The sequence below is a fragment of the Letharia lupina genome (genome assembly GCF_014066315.1).
Source record: "Letharia lupina isolate WasteWater1 chromosome Unknown contig_23, whole genome shotgun sequence".
Lineage (NCBI taxonomy): Eukaryota > Fungi > Ascomycota > Lecanoromycetes > Lecanorales > Parmeliaceae > Letharia > Letharia lupina.
The window spans coordinates 34,517-55,256 of NW_023502992.1; the positions used below are offsets into that span (position 1 = coordinate 34,517).

General features: G+C 50.6%; 5 protein-coding genes across 5 annotated transcripts; 4 read left to right on the plus strand and 1 right to left on the minus strand.

Annotated features, from left to right (window-relative positions):
• Positions 1–2,669: 2,669 nt before the first annotated feature.
• On the plus strand, positions 2,670–3,560 carry HO133_006068 (uncharacterized protein; the record flags this gene model as incomplete). Its single annotated transcript, XM_037296971.1, has 1 exon — positions 2,670–3,560. One exon carries the CDS (start codon positions 2,670–2,672, stop codon positions 3,558–3,560), a length of 891 nt encoding a protein of 296 aa, XP_037147545.1.
• Positions 3,561–4,600: 1,040 nt separating this feature from the next.
• Positions 4,601–6,403, minus strand: HO133_006069 (uncharacterized protein; the record flags this gene model as incomplete). The annotated part of the gene is made up of 5 exons (XM_037296972.1): positions 4,601–5,402; positions 5,452–5,592; positions 5,646–5,993; positions 6,054–6,154; positions 6,203–6,403. 5 exons carry the CDS (start codon positions 6,401–6,403, stop codon positions 4,601–4,603), a joined length of 1,593 nt encoding a protein of 530 aa, XP_037147546.1.
• A 1,148-nt stretch (positions 6,404–7,551) lies between these two features.
• Positions 7,552–11,099, plus strand: HO133_006070 (uncharacterized protein; the record flags this gene model as incomplete). The annotated part of the gene is made up of 10 exons (XM_037296973.1): positions 7,552–7,607; positions 7,933–8,434; positions 8,490–8,751; positions 8,817–9,236; positions 9,296–9,402; positions 9,458–9,554; positions 9,634–9,752; positions 9,868–10,210; positions 10,267–10,381; positions 10,475–11,099. 10 exons carry the CDS (start codon positions 7,552–7,554, stop codon positions 11,097–11,099), a joined length of 2,646 nt encoding a protein of 881 aa, XP_037147547.1.
• A 2,466-nt stretch (positions 11,100–13,565) lies between these two features.
• On the plus strand, positions 13,566–14,330 carry HO133_006071 (uncharacterized protein; the record flags this gene model as incomplete). Its single annotated transcript, XM_037296974.1, has 1 exon — positions 13,566–14,330. One exon carries the CDS (start codon positions 13,566–13,568, stop codon positions 14,328–14,330), a length of 765 nt encoding a protein of 254 aa, XP_037147548.1.
• Positions 14,331–16,994: 2,664 nt separating this feature from the next.
• On the plus strand, positions 16,995–18,344 carry HO133_006072 (uncharacterized protein; the record flags this gene model as incomplete). Its single annotated transcript, XM_037296975.1, has 6 exons — positions 16,995–17,221; positions 17,278–17,319; positions 17,375–17,639; positions 17,718–17,751; positions 17,842–18,053; positions 18,186–18,344. 6 exons carry the CDS (start codon positions 16,995–16,997, stop codon positions 18,342–18,344), a joined length of 939 nt encoding a protein of 312 aa, XP_037147549.1.
• Between the last annotated feature and the right edge of the window lie 2,396 nt (positions 18,345–20,740).

Genomic DNA, 20,740 nt, shown 5'->3' on the forward strand with positions numbered 1-20,740 from the left:
GCTCTGTCTTTTTAGCCTTCAGAACTGCGTGACTTCACATTGCACGATTTCATACCAGAATCGTTCCTGAGTTGATGAAGTACTGTACTTATTTTCAGGAAATACCAGACGCCTTGCCCGAGTCGTCTAGCAAGCTAGTTGACAATATCCAAATCACCAACTTCTGAAAGATAGAATCTGTGACTGGCAGAGCATTTCGGGCATTGGAGATGGTCTGCGAGGAAGGTCAGGCGGACGGCTCATTACCCGAAGTATTTTGCAATTGCTGTCCGAACAATCTTGTGCGCCGAAATCAAGAAATTCGCATGATCGATACTACAGAAGAATCGAAGACGCATACTGCATGTGAAAGACATAAACCTGGGGAAGATGTGGATGAGATTAACAGTATCGACAATATGCGTTATGATTATGTGACCAGATACAGTAAATCACAAAGGGGTATGCAGCCTTCGTACGGTGTCTAAATCCTTTTGACTTTTGCGACTCACCATCTAGTCCTACTGCGTAGCACCATTCAACTGCGGGTCAACCCTATAACTAGTCCCATCAATAAATGTAAACCAACCCCCTTGTCTGCTCATTCTTTCCATGACAAATATCCCTAAATATCCCTAAATACACTCACAATCCCCGGTATTCGCAAGCGTCGCTGACGGAGTATCGCCCGTATAATAAAAATACACAATAACCTTTCTGACAGGAAAGCATTGTGGCGTCACACCGCCGAATGAGTATCACCTTGCATAGCAATTTCGCGTCACCTGATAATCCATGTACTGGAGCCTTTTAACATTGAATGAGAGAGTGAGCGGAGTAACTTAAACAGGGGTAACATCTCTACAGGCGTATTTGATGCTGGAGGTGATTGTGGTGTGCGGGACCCAAGTGCCGCCTCTGTAATTGTTGAAAGTGACGCCTTGGCTAGAATCTAGGGTATCCAAACCGCTGTAGGCGCCGACCTGACGGACGAGGAGACGAGCTTTGGGAGAGGCAAGAGAGGAGGGATGGGAGTCGACGGGCGAACCAAGTATCAAGAGGCATCTTAGGTGACGGTGACAGCGAAGCTGGCGAGCAGCTATGTTGCTGCGAGCGTTAGCCGGAAAGAGAAGACCCCTCACTGCAGACCTATGTTTCATCATTTGATGTGTTCGCATGGACCTAATCATTCGAGAGTAGGTTTCACTTTCTGAGACAACGTATTACCCTTTTATATTTTTGCCAACACTTACCTTCGACACAGCCTCATGCAACAAGCGCATTTCCATTATATTTGTTGTTAATCTCCGAGTCGTATCACTGTTGTTTTACATTTGCGCTTCTACCGCTGGACTCGACCTTTTAATTCCCGTAGGTTCTTGTCCCGGCAGTTGAAGTAAACGCCGCCTGAAAAGGACGATGGTTTTGAGGTTTTGCCGATGATGATAAGGTAGGACCAGAGCTGAGTGTTCTCAAAGAATGGTGAATCTTTTACCCGAGCAGAACGGTATTTTCGACCGTGGGTGTCTCACGTCTCCTCTCTGTGACCAAAGTAACAGTCGGAATCCATGGTCCTATCCTTAGCCGCCGTGCGGCATAACATTTAATACCGTAGAGACAATCTTGGGTTTTTGAGATGAAACCTCTTTGGGAGGCGACCCAGAGATTAAGCACTGCTTCTCAGGCTCGGCAGGTTCAATATTGTGCTGTCTCTACGACAGCTTCAGTGGGTCGCCACTTGTAAGCTCGAGTACTCATAGACCGTTGGCACTGCCAGTAAGTATTTGTGTGCCGCTACTCACCTCATGTCCGCACCCTTCTCCCTCATACCGCGTAATGAGCTCTTCCACCTCCACTTTCCATAGTCCCACCCGATACCCTGAAACAACCATATTCCGCCACAACTCCACAGAATCTTCCGCTCTCAGCCTCCGCGCGAGTTCCCGGTCTTTGTCCTAATCGGTCCACCAAGCCATGTTACCACTCATGGAAGTCTTGTTCTCCAACGGCTCTTCGACTTCCACGGGAAGCCCTAGTTTGGGCCCTGTAGCGCGCCCGTCGCCCTTTCCCCTCACAAGTCTCATCGTCCATAGCCTCTTGGCCAGCTTTGCCTCTTCCTAGACCGCCGTCGTCCACGCAAAAGCCCCCCGCAAGTTGTCCCTAGTCATCTGTGTCGCTGTTACCTATTGCTCGGCCTTGTCTCCGCAAGGGCGTCTCGCCCCTCGTGGGTCCAATGGCTTCCTGCCGGCCTGAGCCCACATCTACCAATGCGCTGTGCGTGGTATCCATGGGCGACGTCCTGAGGATAGACTTAGAAGCGTATGAGTTGAGGGTGAAGGCGGTGTAGGAGGTTGAGGTGGAGACCCAGTAGGAAGCGTGATCGAGGACGGGGGAAGTGAGTTCGGAGGGTAGGCGGAAGTGAGGGGAGAGAATGGCGCAAAGGGCGAGGGTGGAGGAGATCGTGGGAAGATGAGAGGTGAGTGCATGGCCTGAACGTGAGGCGTGGTATTTCTCTTCAAACCTTGATCTTAGTGAGAGGACTTTATGGGAGGACACTTTCTTCAACATTACTTACAACACTGACCATGAATCAGGCCCAAGACCTGAAAAGTCTATCAACTCATGGGGACCACTTCCCTAAACAAAGCCAGGCGATCGTCCAATTGAAGCTGCGTCACCCAACCAGCAACATGTCTCTCGTTCAAGTCACGCCAGCAACCGCCCGACCCAATTTCCTCACTCTGCCTCGGGAGATTCGCGACCAGATCTGCCTCGCCGTACTTCAATCACCATCTGAGCCACCAGCATCACCCGAGCACGCCGGTCCACGTTTCGCAGGATTCGGCTCCGAGCCGGAGCGACAGAATAACGTCTTCTACCCCGTCAACATCTACCCAAGATACGCATGCCAAAGCCTGCAAGCATGTAACCATCAAATGTACACCGAAGTCCGTGAGGTCTTAGCCCGCCATGATACGTTCGAGCGAGGATTGGACTTCACGCTCGACCTGATGATCCAAGCTTGTGACATCTGGCCCACCTGGACCCTTCTTCCCGGTCCCATCAGTCACATACGCAATCTGGAGGTAGAGATGAGGATCTTCGATGACTGTCATGGCAGCCAGTTCGGAGGCGATGGCGGCCCTGGTCTCATCTTTCGACCGCTTTTGCACCTGCTCAGCGGCCTGTTTCATCACGGTCCTCAGTTCATCTACAAGGGCGCCCTCGAGCGTCAGCTCCATGTGGATACGATGGTATTCACGATTTGCCGTGGCGAAGTGCCTAAAGAACAGCCCTACGAGGAAGGAACGGAAGTTGGGAGCCCATCTTGTGTCTTGTCGGTGAGACATAGAATCGCTCTGTCAGTGTGGCTGAAGCTACGCATGATCGCCAGCCGTGGAACATTGTTGGGGAAGGTTTCTAAACTCAAGTTGAAGACGATGGAAGATACGAGAGAGTTTCACGTGCCTGAGAGGAAGCTGGCGCAGGAGACTGTGGATTATTGGGACGGGTATGGGTATCATTGGGGGGTCGAACCTCCATCTGACGGCGAAGGATTGGGCCGAGAAGAAGACATGTAGTAGTAGTAGGAAGCCTGGAGCAAAGTAGTTGCAGAGTGCCACCGTTTTTCTGCCTCCAAAAATGATTGATTACGGATCCCTTTCATGACTGCTACGAATGCTCTTCAAGTCACCATCAAGACTCCCAATTACTCGCCTATACGCGCCTCCGCTGATGCCCCTGACAACAGCCATCCATCACTCATATCGAGCAGGTCTTACACAATTATTGATCGGGTCAAGCCCCATATTTTCGCAGTCATCACTCCACGACGACAGACGTGGAACGCTGAGCCCCAAACCATGCTTTTGCGCCAATTCATGCAGCCGCCTGATCTTCTCTCGTCATACGCATCCCGCTAGTCGACTGCGCAGACCACAGACCTTGTCAAAAAAAAAGCAGGCCAAGCCTGCCCATCCTTTGAAATAGTCACCCAGCGAGTCATGCCAAGCTTTCGCTGCGAACGGAGAGCAAATCGGTTACTGGACCAACTGGTGGATGTGCCCTGCTGGCGTGCACCGCGCCAGAGCTCATAGCGTCCACGTGCCAAGCCCAGTACGTTAAATTGCCAGTGCCTTCACGGAGGACGTCGATGGACCCGACAGAGCGTTGGAATATCCTTCTTCGTGACATACATCACTCGAACGGGAGCGACGTACGTGCCGCAGCGTCCACGCTTGAGCTCCGTTTCCACCGTTTGTGCAAATTCGCTGTTCCGACTTCCTCATGTCCTTCTGCAGCCACAAGATACATACATGATATTCCACATTGTCTGAGGCTCCCAATAAAGGATCGTGGTGGGGTTTGCGATCGCAGCATGACGGGTCGTTGCTTGTTTGCCGTCAAATGAAGTACTCACTGCTCATATTGAACGCTTTGAGTCTCCCGGGGTCCTTACGAGCTTCGCATTCGGTCATCGGACGAGGCGCGAACCTGCATGAAGAAGGGTAGGTGTCTTCAACACGTAGCGTGATTATTCCTATCTATGATCTATGATTTCTCTAATACTTTCTTCTGTAGGATGTCTTGGTTCTTTACTTGAAGCCATATGCTTGAACCTTCAAACCACACAGTTGGTTTCTTCCGTCTTCTGTCGCAGATTTGGGGTCGTGTCTTCCCCCTGCCACCCCTCCCTCGTATCCTTTGGCATCCTCACACCCAATGCACAGATTGCAAGCGCCACCGCCGCCATGCCCATACCGAAATACAGAGCCGATCGATAACCTCTGACTGTACTCAGGCCGTGATCATTGGTATGCACTTCCACAAACCCAGCAAACCCGAGTCCGATACTCGTTGCATAGAGCTGCAACGTACCAATCAAGCTTCCAGCAATGCCCTGTTCGCTTTTTTTCACGCTGTTGCTTGCGATTATGGCGGCGGCAGTGAAGATGAAGTCTGGGCAGAAGGACTGGATGACCGTGGCCGGGAACACTGATGGCCAATAGGATTGTTGCGCCGGCATCGTGGCTAAGATGATCTGGGCGACAAGCACCGCCAGAGCGCCGATCGCCAAAATCCACTGGGCTGCCAGTCGCGGGATGAGCCACGCCGCGATGAAGGCAGCGAAAGCCGCGCAGATCGCAATCGGGGTGAGGCCGATGGAAGTAGAGAGGGCGGACCAGTGGCGAACCTCTTGCTGCCAGGCGACGAGGTACCAGATGAAGGTACCGTAGGACATGAAGCTGAAGAGGACGACGATGACGAGTGGGAGGAACGAAGGAGCCCGGAAAATCGACAAGGGCAGGATGGGGTGTTGCGCGAATTTGTGTTCCCAGACACCGAATGCCACGAAGAAGATGACGGCGGTGATCAGGAGGGCGATTTCATATGGGGTGTCCCATCCGACGGTGGGAGCTTGGCTATGAAAGATTAGCTGGAGTACTTTGTTACGAGGTTCAGGACACATACTTCCAGACAAAGTTGAAGCTGATCAGGCCACTGATGCCGAGGATGGACCCGACCCAGTCCATTTGCTCTGACTTGCTGGGAGGGTCCTCTGAGGGAAGCAGGAGTGCAAGACTTCCAAAGACAATCAGTCCTAGTATGGCCCTAATCGCATCATGTCAGCTGTGGATAGTGATCCTCTGCAGGATCGCGCTCACATAAAGATGAACAACCATTTCCACGGTGTCAGCTCAGCTAGGAGACCAGCGAACAGAGCCCCCAACCATCCTCCCACGGGAGCCCCGGCGCCGAAAAACCCTAGACTTAGGTTGCGCATCTTACCCGGCGGAAGTGTCGTTCCAATGACCGCGATAGCATTGGGCACAATCATTGCAGCACCGATACCACTCAAGGCCCTCGCAGTATTAAAGGCAATGAAGTTGTTGCAGAATGCGTTGATGAAGGACCAGACGATCCACCACCCTGCTCCGCCGAGCAAGATATTCCTGTGGCCGTAGATGGAGCCAAGCCGGCCTGTCATGAGCACGAAGGCACCCGAAGTCAATCTGGCGGGTCGTGGCATGTCAGCTCACACGTCGGAGTTGTGAGCGTAGAAGGATACGTACGAGTACGATGCTGGGATCCACGCCGCTTGACTTGGTCCATCAACGCCCAGAGATTGTCCGATGATCAGTCCGCCTCCAATACCAAGACCAAACGAAATCATCTTTGAAACGAATCAGCGAGTGCGGTATAACCGGATGGGTTGAAGTACCGGCACAAGGTTGGTCAAGACTATCAGTATCGCGATGGCACGCTTGCGAGCTTGACCAGTTGAGAAGTCGTGGTCCTGTGCTCTGTATTCTAGTGGAGGAGCCTCCGACTTCTCTACGATGGCTTCCACTGTTTCGCTCTCATTTTCTTGAACGGAGGGTAAATGACATGGACTAGGTGGCTTGAGTATGAAGTCGGCCATGGTGGTGGCGGGTTGAGGAAATCTTCAGCAGCGTCTCTCGCGATATGAATCCAAGGAGGATACTTTTGACTGAGGAACGACGTTGGTAAGATGGAATTGTGTATATGGCATTCCATTGAAATGCAGGAGGAAGGGTATTCTTATATGACTTTGTCGACGGGTACACGGAAAAGGTTGGGCAGTGGCAAATTGATAATGTTTGATAAGCATCGGTGAGAGGGACAGCACGGAGTGGTACTTGGACTGGCCTAAAGCGGTAGATTACCCATTGCATATGCTCATGCGAGGAAATGTTGAGCTTGAGAAAGCTTGTCCATGAATTTACTTGGGCCACGTAGGTATCAGCAGGCATCTCAATCCGGCAGATCCTTGCAGTCGCCTTCTCCGGATAGCTCCACCATTCCTCTGCTGTAGGCATACTGTAAGAACGTATGATAGCTAGAGCAAGTAAAAGTGGCGAGAACGTTTGGAGCTTGTCTTGTATCGCGGTGTAGACTAGGACGGGTGCTAATTGCCAGTTACCAATGGGGCAACTTTCCAACGGCAGGCATCGTACCTGATGAGAAACCAACTCTCGCACCCCAATGGTTCAAGATGGTGAGAATGGTGAGAGGTGGTTGAAGATTTGAAAGCATTGCGGAAGGGCAGATGCTTGATAGGAAAGTTTCCCTTCTCGGCTCAAAGGTGAAACTTTCCTCACTCGACTGGAATTCCCATCCCTTTTCGTATCAACGGACTTTTGAGTGTTAAATTTTTCTTTCTTTCTCTCTTTCTCCTTTCTGTTTTTAGACTCGGATATCAGTATGGATGATTGTCATATTCCAGAAATGAGGAATGGCTAATGCTTAGGTGCTACGGAATACTAGAGGGCACAATGAGCTCAAAAATACTAAAGTCTGCTGTAATCTTAGCTATGCTTCTTGGCACTGCGTCATCAGATGATTACTAAGCAAGACTCGGCTGTCTCCCTCTCGCCAATTCCTATCTTCCAATCATTCCGCTTCTCTCTCACTCACTCCTTCTCTCTCTTTGTGTGTCTCTCTCTCTATCTCTCTCTCTCTCTCTCTCTGAGTGTGGGACCAAAAGAATATATCAATGCCTGACTGGTGAGCTTGATGATGTTCTCTTTCTTACATCTCGCTGTCACAATGCCACCAAGAGAATATGACGCTAAACAATTTCTCTGCTCAGCGCCAGCTGCCGGGTCCGGCATCTGAAGTGCAAACCCTAATCCTCCACCTTTCCATACCAGCCAGACGGCTGCTTTGCATAAGTCGCTGCAAATCAACTGATCGATAGCAGGCCATGGACAGCATACATGCTCGCAATGCCAGTCGGCCGGTCGTGTCTGCATACGAGGATACAACATCAGCTTTCGAAATCTTGTCTGCCCGTCCAAAGACATCTCACCAGCCGAGTACAGCAAGTACGACTTTTTCTTTGACCCCGATCAGGAATGGAATCCTCTGAATGCCAGAGGTAAAACACCCGCTGTACTGGGGCCTTACATAAGGACGGACTGACGTGAGGACCGAAGAAGTGGAATTCGTCAATGAAAATGAAGCTGTTGTCAGTGCCTATGGAGCAGACGATATCGATGGCCGTTCTTCCCTATTCCATGTAGCGTCACCGAGAGGGGACCAGCACCGTCGAGGAGAAAACTTACCGCCAGACCAAAGAGCAGATGCCCCCAAATGTCCGACATATGAGGAATACAGCAATGCTGGTCAGACTGAATTTGTGAGCTTCGAAGAACCCTCAAAAGGTGCTGTGCTGCTCGAACCCAGCCTCACAGCTCGCTTTGATGAGCCAGACGAATTGCAGCAAAGGGTATCGACCCAGCTCGAACAAAAGCATCGGGAGAAATCACCAGAGCTCAAGTTTCCAACTTTCCAGAAGATTACAAATTTTGATACATTCAGACCTAGGCCGCGTTCCCATTTCTCAAGTGATGCGATGTCGGTGTGGCCATTGAGAAGCATTGAGGAATCCCGTCTCTTGCAGCACTTTATTCAAAATCTGGCTCCATGGGTTCGTTTGTCATCAGTTTCTACACGCCGTTCAATTCCGCTAATGTTGCGACCAGTTTGATGTTGGCGACAGCAAGAGACACTTCACAAAAGTTGCACCGAGCATGGGGGCCTACAGTCCTTTACTCATGAACGCCATCCTTGCGGTATCAGCACTGCATTTGAGCCGCGTCTCCGACCTGGACACTTATGAAGCAGTTCGCTACCATGATAGATGCTTGGGACTGATGGTGCCATTGCTCAACGATCCTGACCGCGTCAAAGATGACAATCTTCTCATGACAACTGTCATCCTACATCTCTACGAAGACATAAACAGTATGGCGTCTCCCTTTATTTGCCATGCCCGTTTGAGAGTTTTTGCTGATCCTTGACCGCTGCAGTCGGTGCTGATTCCGTGCGCCACATTATGGCAACATCGGCCTTCCTTCCTGCATGCGGCGGTCGCCTCTCAACCCAACTGCGCAGAGCAGTCTTCTGGCTGCATCTACGTAATGAGATCTATGTTGCCTGTAGCCATCAACGCACGGTCCAGGCAGATCTGGAAAACTGCACATTCGAATCCTTAGATACTTCTCTTGATAATGATTTGTGGCTTCATAGGGCACTATGGATCTGCGCACAGACGTTGCAGTGGGCTTACGGAGACGATCCTACTCCTGCCAAATGGCGGGAACTTTGTCAACTAATAGACGAGTGGTCGGACAAACGCCCCAGCAGCTTCGACCCTCTCTTTTTCAAGCCGCGCGATCCAAGCCACAATCTTTGGTTCCCCGAGGCGACTTTTGCCACTGATGAGCATGGTGCGTCTTGGTCAGAAGGCCCTCAAGTATCAGTGTTTACACTGACATCGATGGAAAAGTCGTTGCGGCCCACTTCCTCTATCTAGCAAAGCTTCTCTTGACAGCGCACGACCCAAACATTCCACGGATCGGACCTCAGATGAAGTCTGCTCTGGCAGAGATGAATGTGAGTAGTCCTTCCATCATTTCAATGATCTTGCGATGTCGAACAAGTATTCTAGGAAACTGCTCTTTCATACGTGCGGATGCTGTGCGGTATCGCGCTCTGTAACAGCTTCGTACCAGCCAGATTCACTGCCAGTCTTGCCATCATCATGTGTAAGTATTGGGGTTTCCACTCCAAAATGCTACGCAATCTTTCTCGGTCAACTCCCCTTGGCTAATCTTTGCTCTCTAGGTGGCAGTTGGTTTACTCACCGGCCTGAACAGGAGGTACTGATTGATTTCATGCAAGGTACCGAGCAATGTAGTGGCTGGCCAAGGAAACAAGCACAGAAGGCACTGATCGAAGATTGGGTTGGTCCGACGATAATTGATCAGCTCTAGAGGCCAGATCTCTTCCACCGGCATAGAAGTACGCTTGCTACGTCCCAAGATTGCGGCTATAGCGAAATTGGCGGCAACAATTTAGATCTACCGCGTCAGCCAAACATCATCCAGACTTTCAGGAGACATTGTGAGGCGTGCCAGGTTTGGTGACCAGACTGGCGGGACTAAAAATGGGGTTCATAACCTTCTTCACGAGTTGCAAGGTTTGATCCTCTCGTCTGCGAGTGTACGAAACGATAACCGCGCACCCTCACGCCTATCGCATGTCTCCCGAAACACGGTGGAGAACGCGAAACAATATCCGCGCACCACTGCCACGAGGCAACATCTACAAAAACATTCCAAGGACCTCACATGCCGACTCGCAACCCAAAAAGTCAAGTCAACCGTCGCAGATCTCCAGGTCATAACACTCTCTGAAGGATGTCACCATTCGGAAATCGCCGCTCATTGCTTGCCTTCGCTACCTGTCTCTCTCCAGCGTTTGTTCTTGCAACTCCACTCGCCGCTCCTGGACTTAACGCAGAGGGATTGAGCAGACGGGGTAATGGTGCCAAAATCCCTTGCGGCAATGCGCCGAACATAATTGCCGGAAAGTGAGTTACCAAACATCCTATTCATCTAAACATCTCGAGTGTTTTCTTCCGGGGAGATAGTAGCTGACCCCAGGACTTTTGCCTTATCAATAGCCCCGTCACCGCCGCCGATATAGTCGTCCCTAGTCAAGACGAAGGGCCTCCGCTAGCGACTACAGACCCGTCGGGTTATTTTCCCTACGTCTGGTGCGGCGCAGGTACATCCACCTATGTCTTCATCGACCCCATTGGTTCCTACGGCTACAACAAGGGTACCGACGGTCCCATCTTCTGGAGCGGCCTCGACGGCGCCTACAACGCAACGCAGAACACCATGAAATCCCGCGCCGCCACAGGGATAAACCCGCCAATGGGCGACGGCTCCATCGACAGCCCGCACAGCACATCGCTGACATTGCTGGTACCCATCGGGAATGTCACCGGCGGAGACTCTGGAGTCCAATGGGTGGAAGTCTTTGCGCAGGATAGTAACCACCAGAAACTGACCTGGGGCATCTACGGGGCTGCTTTGACCATTATGAAGGATTTCGTTTTGAGCTTCCCCTTGTACGCCGATGCGTCGTACTTTCAGATCAACGATGGCAAGTGGGGTACGGTGGGGAACGGGTATGTGGGGATCGGGCTTCATACCAACACGACGAACTGTTACCTCAAGGGAAACCCCACGCAGAATACCGGCGTCATCTGTGGTATGCCTAGCGATTACCCTAATAACTAGCCTTCGTTTAGACAGACTTACTTTCTGTTTGATAGACTTGCCGTGTACATTACTCTCTTCAGATTCAATTGCTCTAGCAAGGTTTCTCTATGCATTGATGTGACCCCTGGATGAGAGACGCAAAGCCCGCTTTCAGTCGGCGAACGATAACGCCCAAGTGCTATCCCCTCATCGGCTATAGGGAAGCACAGGGTCTGAGTCTTCGGCACTCAAGTCCCTGGACAGAGCATCAACGCGAGTCAACAACCTCGCAGCTCCCCACGCGCGTAAATATAGTCGTTGCCTCGACATGTCATCGAAGAAGGGGATTAGAGTTAATGCACATACCGCAGCGGGCGACCGATCATCGGACTTCAAAGAAAGAGCATAATCACGTACTCCGGGCACCATTGAGTCGCTGAAAACTGATGTCGCTCCTTGGAGTCCGCATCGATATTACTTTCAACTATGCTTATGATGTATACGAACCCATTAGCAAGTCCTCTAGCTGCAAATCGCACCTCTCATCTTCAACGCTCATTCCTGACCCCTCGAAGACCCCACGGCCATCTCGATTGCGACGATGATCCCCATATTCGCCTTCAATTCACAAGGACCTACCCCTCCGGAAAACAGCTAGCGCCCAATATCATCACTGCAGTCGCTAGAGACACCGTGCGACTCTGCTCAGATACGATGGCTGTCAGGATGACTTATTGGATAGCGTGTTTGTAACATGCAAAAATGAGTTCGCGTGTCTGTCCATCGTACAATCGCTCCGATACGGAGATCGCTTTGTCTTCTCACAGTGAACAGAATGCAAGACTGTCTCTGCCGAGCGTCATAGGTCATGCGTTTCTGACTGTTCTGTTCGAATATGTGACTGGTCACTTGGTGGCACGCACTGTAAATACGAATCAACCCCCGCCTCCAGCGGTGAATTATCGAAGTACTATGAGCATTGAGGTAACGGCGTCGCATATCGAATCGTTCGAGTCGAGTGTTGGTGCGTCACAACAGTGACAAATGCTTGATTATCCGTACTTTCAATACACAGGGTCGAGTGAGGCATCACTGTGGAGCCAAGAGCACATTAATGCGTATCCACAGTATCAAACCTAGCAAAGACCATTCCAAACGACCATCACCACAAATGGATTCGAGTATCTGCGTGTCAGTATCTGGCGCCAGTTGTGGCAAGATAGGGGAAGGCCGAGCTGTTACCGAGAGAAATCGAGGTTGTCAAGTCCTCCCCCTATGTGTGGGAAAAGTGGACTGCCTGGTTGAATTGTTTGGTTGAATTGTTATGCCACAAGTAGTGCACTACCATTCATGACGACGGTGTAAGCTTTGTTGGATAGAACTACTACAACCACCTTGTCATCGATGTCTCTGTCGAAGAATACAGGCAACAGGCAACAACCATAAAGGACAAAGATGTTATTCCATCTCACAGTCTTTACCACCTCCGCAGAAGCGCTTTGTTTCTACGGAAAGATAGATTCCAGTTTGAGATGTACTCGTGCATCTCCTTCCGGGAAGGGACTATCTTTTAAGATTCGTTGATAGCGTAGCGTCCCGACCTGATCACCCTTTTTCTTCATGGCGAGACGCAGACGCCGCCAGCAAGGCTTTTTGGTATGACCGGGAACTGTATGAATAGTGTGCGAAGGTATTACTAAGAGCAAATGGAACGCACTCTTGAAGAATTGCCGGAAGGACAAGAAGAGCAACTTTCGCGTTTGAAAAATACAATGCTCGGCGAGGGTCTTCAATGCAATGAAGTCGTGAAGATGGCATGTGACTGCTAAGTGAAATTAGATAAAACAGAGCTTGGGTATATTCGAGTTACAGGAGACATGACGCTATGGTGGCAACTTCCAGATTGAATGCTAAGATCGACGCTGTCATGTGGCAGTGGATGCCGCGGGCTTATACTTTACTGGAAGTATGCAGCTTCGTGGATCATCGGATCATGCACTTATCAGCACTGCGTACTCTTCAAAGGTCTGGATATTGGCATGAAAGATTTCCTTATCAGCGCTTCCCCAAAAGAAACCGAGCAAATAACAGGGGGGGCCGGCTTCCGGCGCAGACTTTGGATTCTCCTGAAGAGGAAAGTTCCCTGTCTCGGCCAGCCGCTCGGCCAACCTTCCTTGCTCGCTCGATCATGACCTCTCCACTCCGCGACCTGCCCTGGTGGCACTATCTGCGCCAATTCCACACACGCACTCGGTGATGGAATGTCAACCCGAAGTCGGATGTTGCGCTGATTGTCCAGGATGGTAACTTGCCTTTGCCAGAGTCCTGCGCGAGGAAGCAGTATATGAAGCATCACGTATCCCATCACAGGCAAGTCCTCATTCAGTACCTATCTCTTTCTCCCCAGCATCGCAAGCCATTCCCATGTCGATCACCAAGCCAAGAGTGCATTCCTATATATACTTATTAGACTCAGATGACCATTTCCCTCCAACGGCAGTAAAGATGTCCGACGAGCTCCCACCTTATACCCCTCAAGCCCTCACGGACATCCTTCCCATCTACCACCCGGCAAACACCAACCACCACATCAGCATCTACACTCTGCACCAAACAGCACCTGACACCCTTGTCCTCACTCTCCGTGACCACCCTTCTGAGTCAGCCACCGCCTACACCTCTACCCTCCCCGTCTGCAAAATCCGTACCAACAAGACCGGCGGCTTCATGAACCGCAAGCCACACGTCATCATTACCACTGGCGAATGTGACGAAAGTCTCAATCGGCCACTGGCGGAGGGAAGATTTGACATACATGGGACCGGGACGACGATATCGTATTCACACTTGCCGAACATACAAATGATCCAGAGGCTGGAGCTCGAGGATTCCCTGTCGCAAAGGCTGAGAACGACGATCTGGGGACATGAACATTGGTGGACGCCGAATCCGGGCAACAAAGGAGTGTTGGAACTCACAAACGAGATGGATGAGATCGTGGCGAGGTTCGTGCATACGGTTCCCGTGTCGCAGATGACAGGTTCTGGTAAGAGAGGCAGTACCGGAAGGAAGAAGGAGGCAAGAGAAGAGCTGGGAGACCTTCACATCGTTGATGCATTGGCAGAAGGTGGGAGGGAAGAAGTGATATGTAGCGCTCTGGTCGTGGTGGAGAGGGCGAAGAGGAGGGCCAATAACATCAGCTGTACTGGGATAGGGAAGACTGCACCGGCGTGGAGTATGAGTGCTGGGCCGCCGGGTGGATTTATCTGAAGGAGAGCCTGGATCTTGAGAAAATTGAAGTCAAAAGAAGATAGTAGTGGTTTGAGGGACGGAGGTCTCGACAAAGGAACAGGTGTGCAGTGGTGCGCTTTTGGTTGACGACGGGAAGAATGCTAGCAAAATCTTGAGTCGATACCCGTATTGGAATAAAGTGACGACCGGGAACAATGGACCTCAGCAGCCGCAGAACAGCGGATAGCCTTGACCGTCTCTGCAACTTCTGGGCATGCCGTTGTTGGCTCCTCAACGCCAGCTTCAACAATCGCTGCGAACAATCTCCAGGTCCGAACGTTCACATCCCTCTTGTTTCGAGTTAAGCAGGTCTTTTTTCCACGAGAAACGGATATCCACACGATGGGCGCACACAACCGCTTCGTCTGAAGTTTTGTCTTCGATCCTATCATGCGCATTGTTGCTGGCCGCTAGAATCAGGTATCCGGTCTCGTTGAATGCTACATCTGCCATTACCCCTCGAAAACCGAACCTAACCAGTCGACAGCACAATCAATTTCGCAGACCAAGATCTAGGAATCTTCGCCCGCTTCAATAAATGATCGTACTTCGCCATTTTCGCACAGAACGAAGGTGGTGACCTCTTTCTCCTGCAACACCTTCTCGCCATGGACATCCTCGCCAAAGAAGGTATTGCAGACCGATCTTCTGGATGCAGTACATTCCCCCGAACTGGCGCTGGCTGGTAGAGGCGGTATAGCACGTTGGGTCCTTTATACTTGGCTCACGACCGGAGAGAGTCCGCCATTTTGGCCTTGTGTCGCTCACTGCTTCGCAAAGAATGTCAATTTTGGGGGTGTGTCGCCAACGAGTTCTGAAAGCTTATTACGCCGAGTCTGTGGCGAAGGTTGCTGTACATGTGCAGAAAATGAGAGATATATACAAGCATGAGGAGTTAGGGAAGCATGCACAGCGGGCTCAAAAACTTGATGCACATCAGTTCATCAATCCACCTTGAGGGAGAATCGCTGTCGGCCTTTTCACGTTCAGGAAATCTTCAACCGCTTTATGAGGGATTGATGTGAGATGGCCACCTTGGACTTCGACGTGGACGAGATAGCAGGTTTGTACAGGTATGATAACTATCGTAACTATTCATAGCTTAGACGAAGCGTAGCAATATGTCTGGTAGTCGCCACGGAAAATGCGAAGAAATTCATTCCCAGCACCAATGTAGCTATATAGTATGGGCGACTCAGCAGTCACGTGATCCCGTGACTCCGTGACTCTTCGCCCTCTTCCAGCTTCCACACAGAATTCATTCAATACTAGTACAACATGCTCTTTAGTTCCCTCGTCTAGGAACCCTGTAGACTCTTCAAGGACTGTTTTAATTGAGTTCGCAGGTACAAGATACCCATCACAACAGCTGCAGACGAGGTACTTCTCAACACAAGTGATTCGCCTTACCGCCACGTATAGGCAAGGACAGCAGAAACGTCTTCACTACGCAAGCTCATTATGCACACGAGGTTGAACGAAGGCGGAGCTTGTTCCATAGCTCAATTCCAAAGCCAGATCGATCAGTACAACCTCCCCTTCGTTGCAGCTGGAGCCATGCGTGCGGCTGAGCTCTTTACTCTGGAGTTCAATCGCTCTGGCACCAAACCAGACACATGAGAAGCCATCTCTCATTGGTTGTGCTTTTTCAACGATCCTTGGGAGGTACGCTGCCAGCCGCTATCACATTCATGAAACCTTGGACGAACCATGTGAGGCATTGGTATGAAGACGCTCGGACAATGAGATCAAGCTGAGATATTGTGAGGAAATTCAATGGTCTGGCCCTCGACTGGAAAGATCGCGCTGGCTGGTGACACTCGACAGGGATAGCGTTACCAGAGGAAATCGTACCATAGTTTCAATGTTGGGGAACTCGAATCGCTCTGTTGGACTTTGCTCGGCTACCTCAACCAGGAGCCGTGTATATGGATCTGCTCCGCGAGAGATATAAAGACGTTGAAGGGACGCTATACGATGCACCCCGCAAAGGATCAACAGCAAGGGGCTAAGTTTAGACCACGCCCGAGATCCAATAGACTAATGCAAGACTATTGAACTCCTCTACCTCCTCGGCTATTCTTGACGACCGTTCAGTTGTTAACTTACCGCTTTCTGTGCTTCCCCTGCGAACACGGGTTGTAGCGGCTGCTTTCCGGAACTTTGTCATCCCTACCACTGACCAGCCCCGCGCGCAAAACGCCTGCTGGTCCGAAATGAGGAACATAGACACGAACATCCCCAGCTCGCCTGCTATCCCCAGATAAACACAATGCTGCTGCCACAAACAACAGTCGGGACTCTCACTAATCAGCCTTTGCCATGTGCCAGCCACAAGATCTTGAGTCCTTTCAAACATCAGCGCCGGATAGGGCCGAAAGCAATACGATATGGGTCCACTGCCAATCAATTATGGTTTCTCACTTCCTAAATCTTACTTACTAACTAACTCTTCTGTGAAAGTTCGAGACCCTGTGTTCGTCCCCAGGCTTAATTCCTGCCCTTCGTCCCTGACAATGTCTATAAAGCCCGACTCCCCTTCCTCATGGCCGAGAAATCCGCCCAGCCATTCATCTGCTTTGCGCTTCATTGTTTGTATAGTGCACCAGTAGGTTCCTAGTGTTTCAACCGGTTTCTTTAGTCATGCGCGCCTCTCTCTCTATTGTAGGGGCACTTGGGTTCGCCGCCAAAGCAGTTCTCGCTTCTCCTAATAACGGTATTGAAGCGCGAAACCTCACACCACAACAATGCTCCGAAGTCGTCTTGGTCATTGATGTGCTCAAGCTGCATAGCGCGACACCATTCTGCTCATCTTTCCTTGGCATACAACCCACTACTAAGACAACCGTCTCGGTTGTGAAGACCACCAGGTGAATACCCATGCACGCCCAAAGACTAGCTTCCCAGATGCCTGACACTTCACCAGCACTTCTACCACTACGACCACTGTAACTAGCGGGACAGCTTCGTGAGTGCCTGAGACGCCATCTCACCATCCAGCTCTCAATACTAATCAATGGTAGGACTTCGGTCATCTTCGAGCCCGGGAACCCTCCAGCAACTACGGCACCAGCCAGAGTTCGCCGTGGACCAGTCGAAGTCAACGCAGACGCAGTACCAGAAATCATCCAACGCAACGCCAAGCCACCGATCCCGACCTGGCTGACATCCGTTGCCTCCTCCGCCATCTCCAGTGCTTGCGACTGCCTAAGCATTCCAACTCCTACATCCACCGTGACCAAAGTTTCATCTTCTACGGTCGTAACTGTGACCACCGCGACTATCACCGTAAGTGACCTCCTTTACTAAGCGCTCGCAAGAAACGTGCTGCCCAGAATTTGAAGACTCGACGCTCACAAACCTTAGACGACCCCCGCCGTGGTCTCCAAAACCTACTATCGTAAGCCAGCAAATCTTCTCAGTGCCCGTTCCATCGCCGACATTCTCTCCTTTCCACTGCGCTCCCAAAGCTAATACGCACCTCCCGCAGCCTGCGCCACTCCACTTCCAACATTGACGCCACAGCTCCCATATGGCCTCTCCAACGGTGTCGGCGAATCCAACACAGAAGGAAACAACCTCTATGGTATAGACACGCCGCAAGGCGCCTCCGCGGAAGCCTGCTGCAACACCTGCTATTTCGAGATCCCATACTGCATCCAAGCCTACTGGTACTTCTACGAAGGATGTGTCGTTGACCAGGTACGTCCGCCTTTCTACCACGGCAGTTGCAGACGCGAGTTTTTGTTTGAGGGCACGGATGGGCCGAGGAAATTTCTAATTCTCAAATCCTTTCTCATCCAGGAACTTCACGCTGACATTATGACCTCCTAGGCCACCACTGTCACTGGGAGCGGCGACGGTATCAGTACCGTGTGTCCGCAAGGAACGGTCGAAGGGTTGACGTATTCCAACGACACGAACCCTGCGTTTCGGAGTACGGGGGATTTCGCGGGGCCCTGTGGACAGACTTATGATGATTTGCCATACTAATTGAACGAGACGGAAGAAGGGAATTTCCGGGGATGAGATTGTGTGTATTGACATGATTGATGCGGATCGATATCGGTAACGACTAGTGTTCTAGTTTCGAAGCATAGCCTTCTTAGCCGGAGAAACATGTAGAAATAAATTTCCTGAAAGCGTTCATCTAAGTTTGGAGCGACTGAGTCGAGCACAGCCGGCAAACTCATCCAGGAACCAATGTACAGGCCAGGCAACCCTCCTCCGCATCAATAAGCCAATTGCATTTTTCATTCCGCTGTCTATGCCCATCAAAAGCTCACAAAGATTCAACTGCGGTCTTCTAACAGCCTTGAAGCTATCGTCAGACAACATCTCTCGCGTGTCGCTACACTACTATCCATCAAAGAGCTATCGGCTTCTGATTCCCATCCCAGAGCTCCCTTCAAGGACCAAACAGGTCCGTTCCAGTCTCCGAAGTCACCAAACATGAGCTTCGCGATATCATGGTCGACTCGGAGACGCTATGCGACTTAATACGACGCTGTCGAAAGTCACAAACGTTCGCATTTTCGACCTTCAAAGAGATGGAATTCTCTGCTTCGTGGAGCAGAGACGCCTGATTGTACCGTACGAAAACAAAACCTGCCGACCCTGACCATCCTCGTTCCTCCAGAGCAACCATCCTACATGAGCACACTTCGTTAATTCGAGGTACTTACGGAACCTCATACTCACTTGGCTCTGTTGCTTCCGACTACGCAAGGCCAGCTTTCGGCAACCCTGGCCGGGATCTCTTCTTCGTCTCTGGTCCAATGGCACAAAGTTCCGTAGTGCATCCACATACCGAGACAAAATCGCGCGGCACCCTGTCTGGCAAGATTTCCGGGCCTCTGCAGAGACCGTTTGGAAATCCAACAAGACTGTGGCGAGGAAAGACGGGATGTCGCGTTCTTTGATGGACATATTGATAATAGAGATCAGGGTTCTCAAGTTCAAAGACTCGGGGATTGTCATCCATGAAAATACAATACTCTGCGAGTGTAAATGGCAGTGGGATGTGCATGGACTGGTCCCCTACTGTGAGACGGTAGACGCTGAAGACTGCCAATGGTCGGGGTTGAGGTGAGGTTTCTACCTTCTACCTAAGTTTCCCCACTCCGTTGCCCAGCGCAGATAGTTTCCTACTGCAGTGATAAGGGGAGATAGCAAGGGAGATAGCAAAGAAGATAGGAAGAGGTCGAAAAGGTAACAGAAGTGGGTGGTAGAAGTGGTAGCAATTGCTTTGTTCCCTCCGCGAAGACAAACTAAAAACATTCTCCACCATTGTGCCAGCGCCATTAGGAATCGAACCGAATACTGGTGATACAGCATCGCCGCGAACACACGAACGAAGTGTTTCGTTCATGAAAAATACACTCTTGATGACAATATGTTCTATGAGATTATTGATATGTTTTACAACACCACGAGTAATTCTACTATTCATGGAGAATAGTTTTATTCTGGATGGCAATATCCACCAGTAATGCGCAGCGTCAAGCATTAAGCCTAAGCAACCGGCTTCATGGTAGATATCGCCCTTCAGGCACGCCAAGACAAAGACTAGGCACCTTATAAGATCCGATACCGCCCAAGTGGATTTCTTTTCACCTTCACCATCAGAAGATCCGGGTTTCCTTCCCATCACTAACCTTCTAAAATATTATCCAGAGACTATCATCACCGTTGAAAGCTTTGGCAGCATTCTCCGACTTACCCAACGAACTACTGTATGATATCCTACTGCTCATCATGCCAGAAGACTTGGAGAATTTTGCGCAAATATCGAAAAAGAGTTCAAGCAGTAGCAAAGCCGCATTCACAGACCCACAGAGCGCTGATTCGGAAGTACCACAGCTTTGGCAACGAATTCAACGATAGCACAGCGGTCATCTCACTACTTCGAGACATCTTCACCACTCCCCATATCGCCCATTACGTCAGAGAAGCCAAAGTGAATTCCACTGGAGGAATCCCCGGATTTATGCGCATAGACCGAAAAAAGGGCCAATCATTACTACTCGTATCTCGAGCGCAAAGCTCCTACTCGACGAATACTCTTAAAGTACGAAGTATGCGGACATGAGACCAAAGGCTCATGAACTTGCATTCTCCGAATCTTGCGGTGCTGCAAATAAATTTCCCCAATGACAAGACACTAAGTTCCATGATGATTCTTCGTCCAAGAAGTTTGCTGGAGCTGCCATTTTCTCTAATCTCGAATCAATCAGAGTCCCCTTTGCTTCTCACACATTCATTCGCAGAAAACACAGACTCAAGCCTTCCCACGCCCAACGAAAACCGCGTAGGATACCTACACACAATCTGCCGTCTCCAACCATGGTCGAGACACGTAATCGTGACTATGACGCCAATCCCGCTTC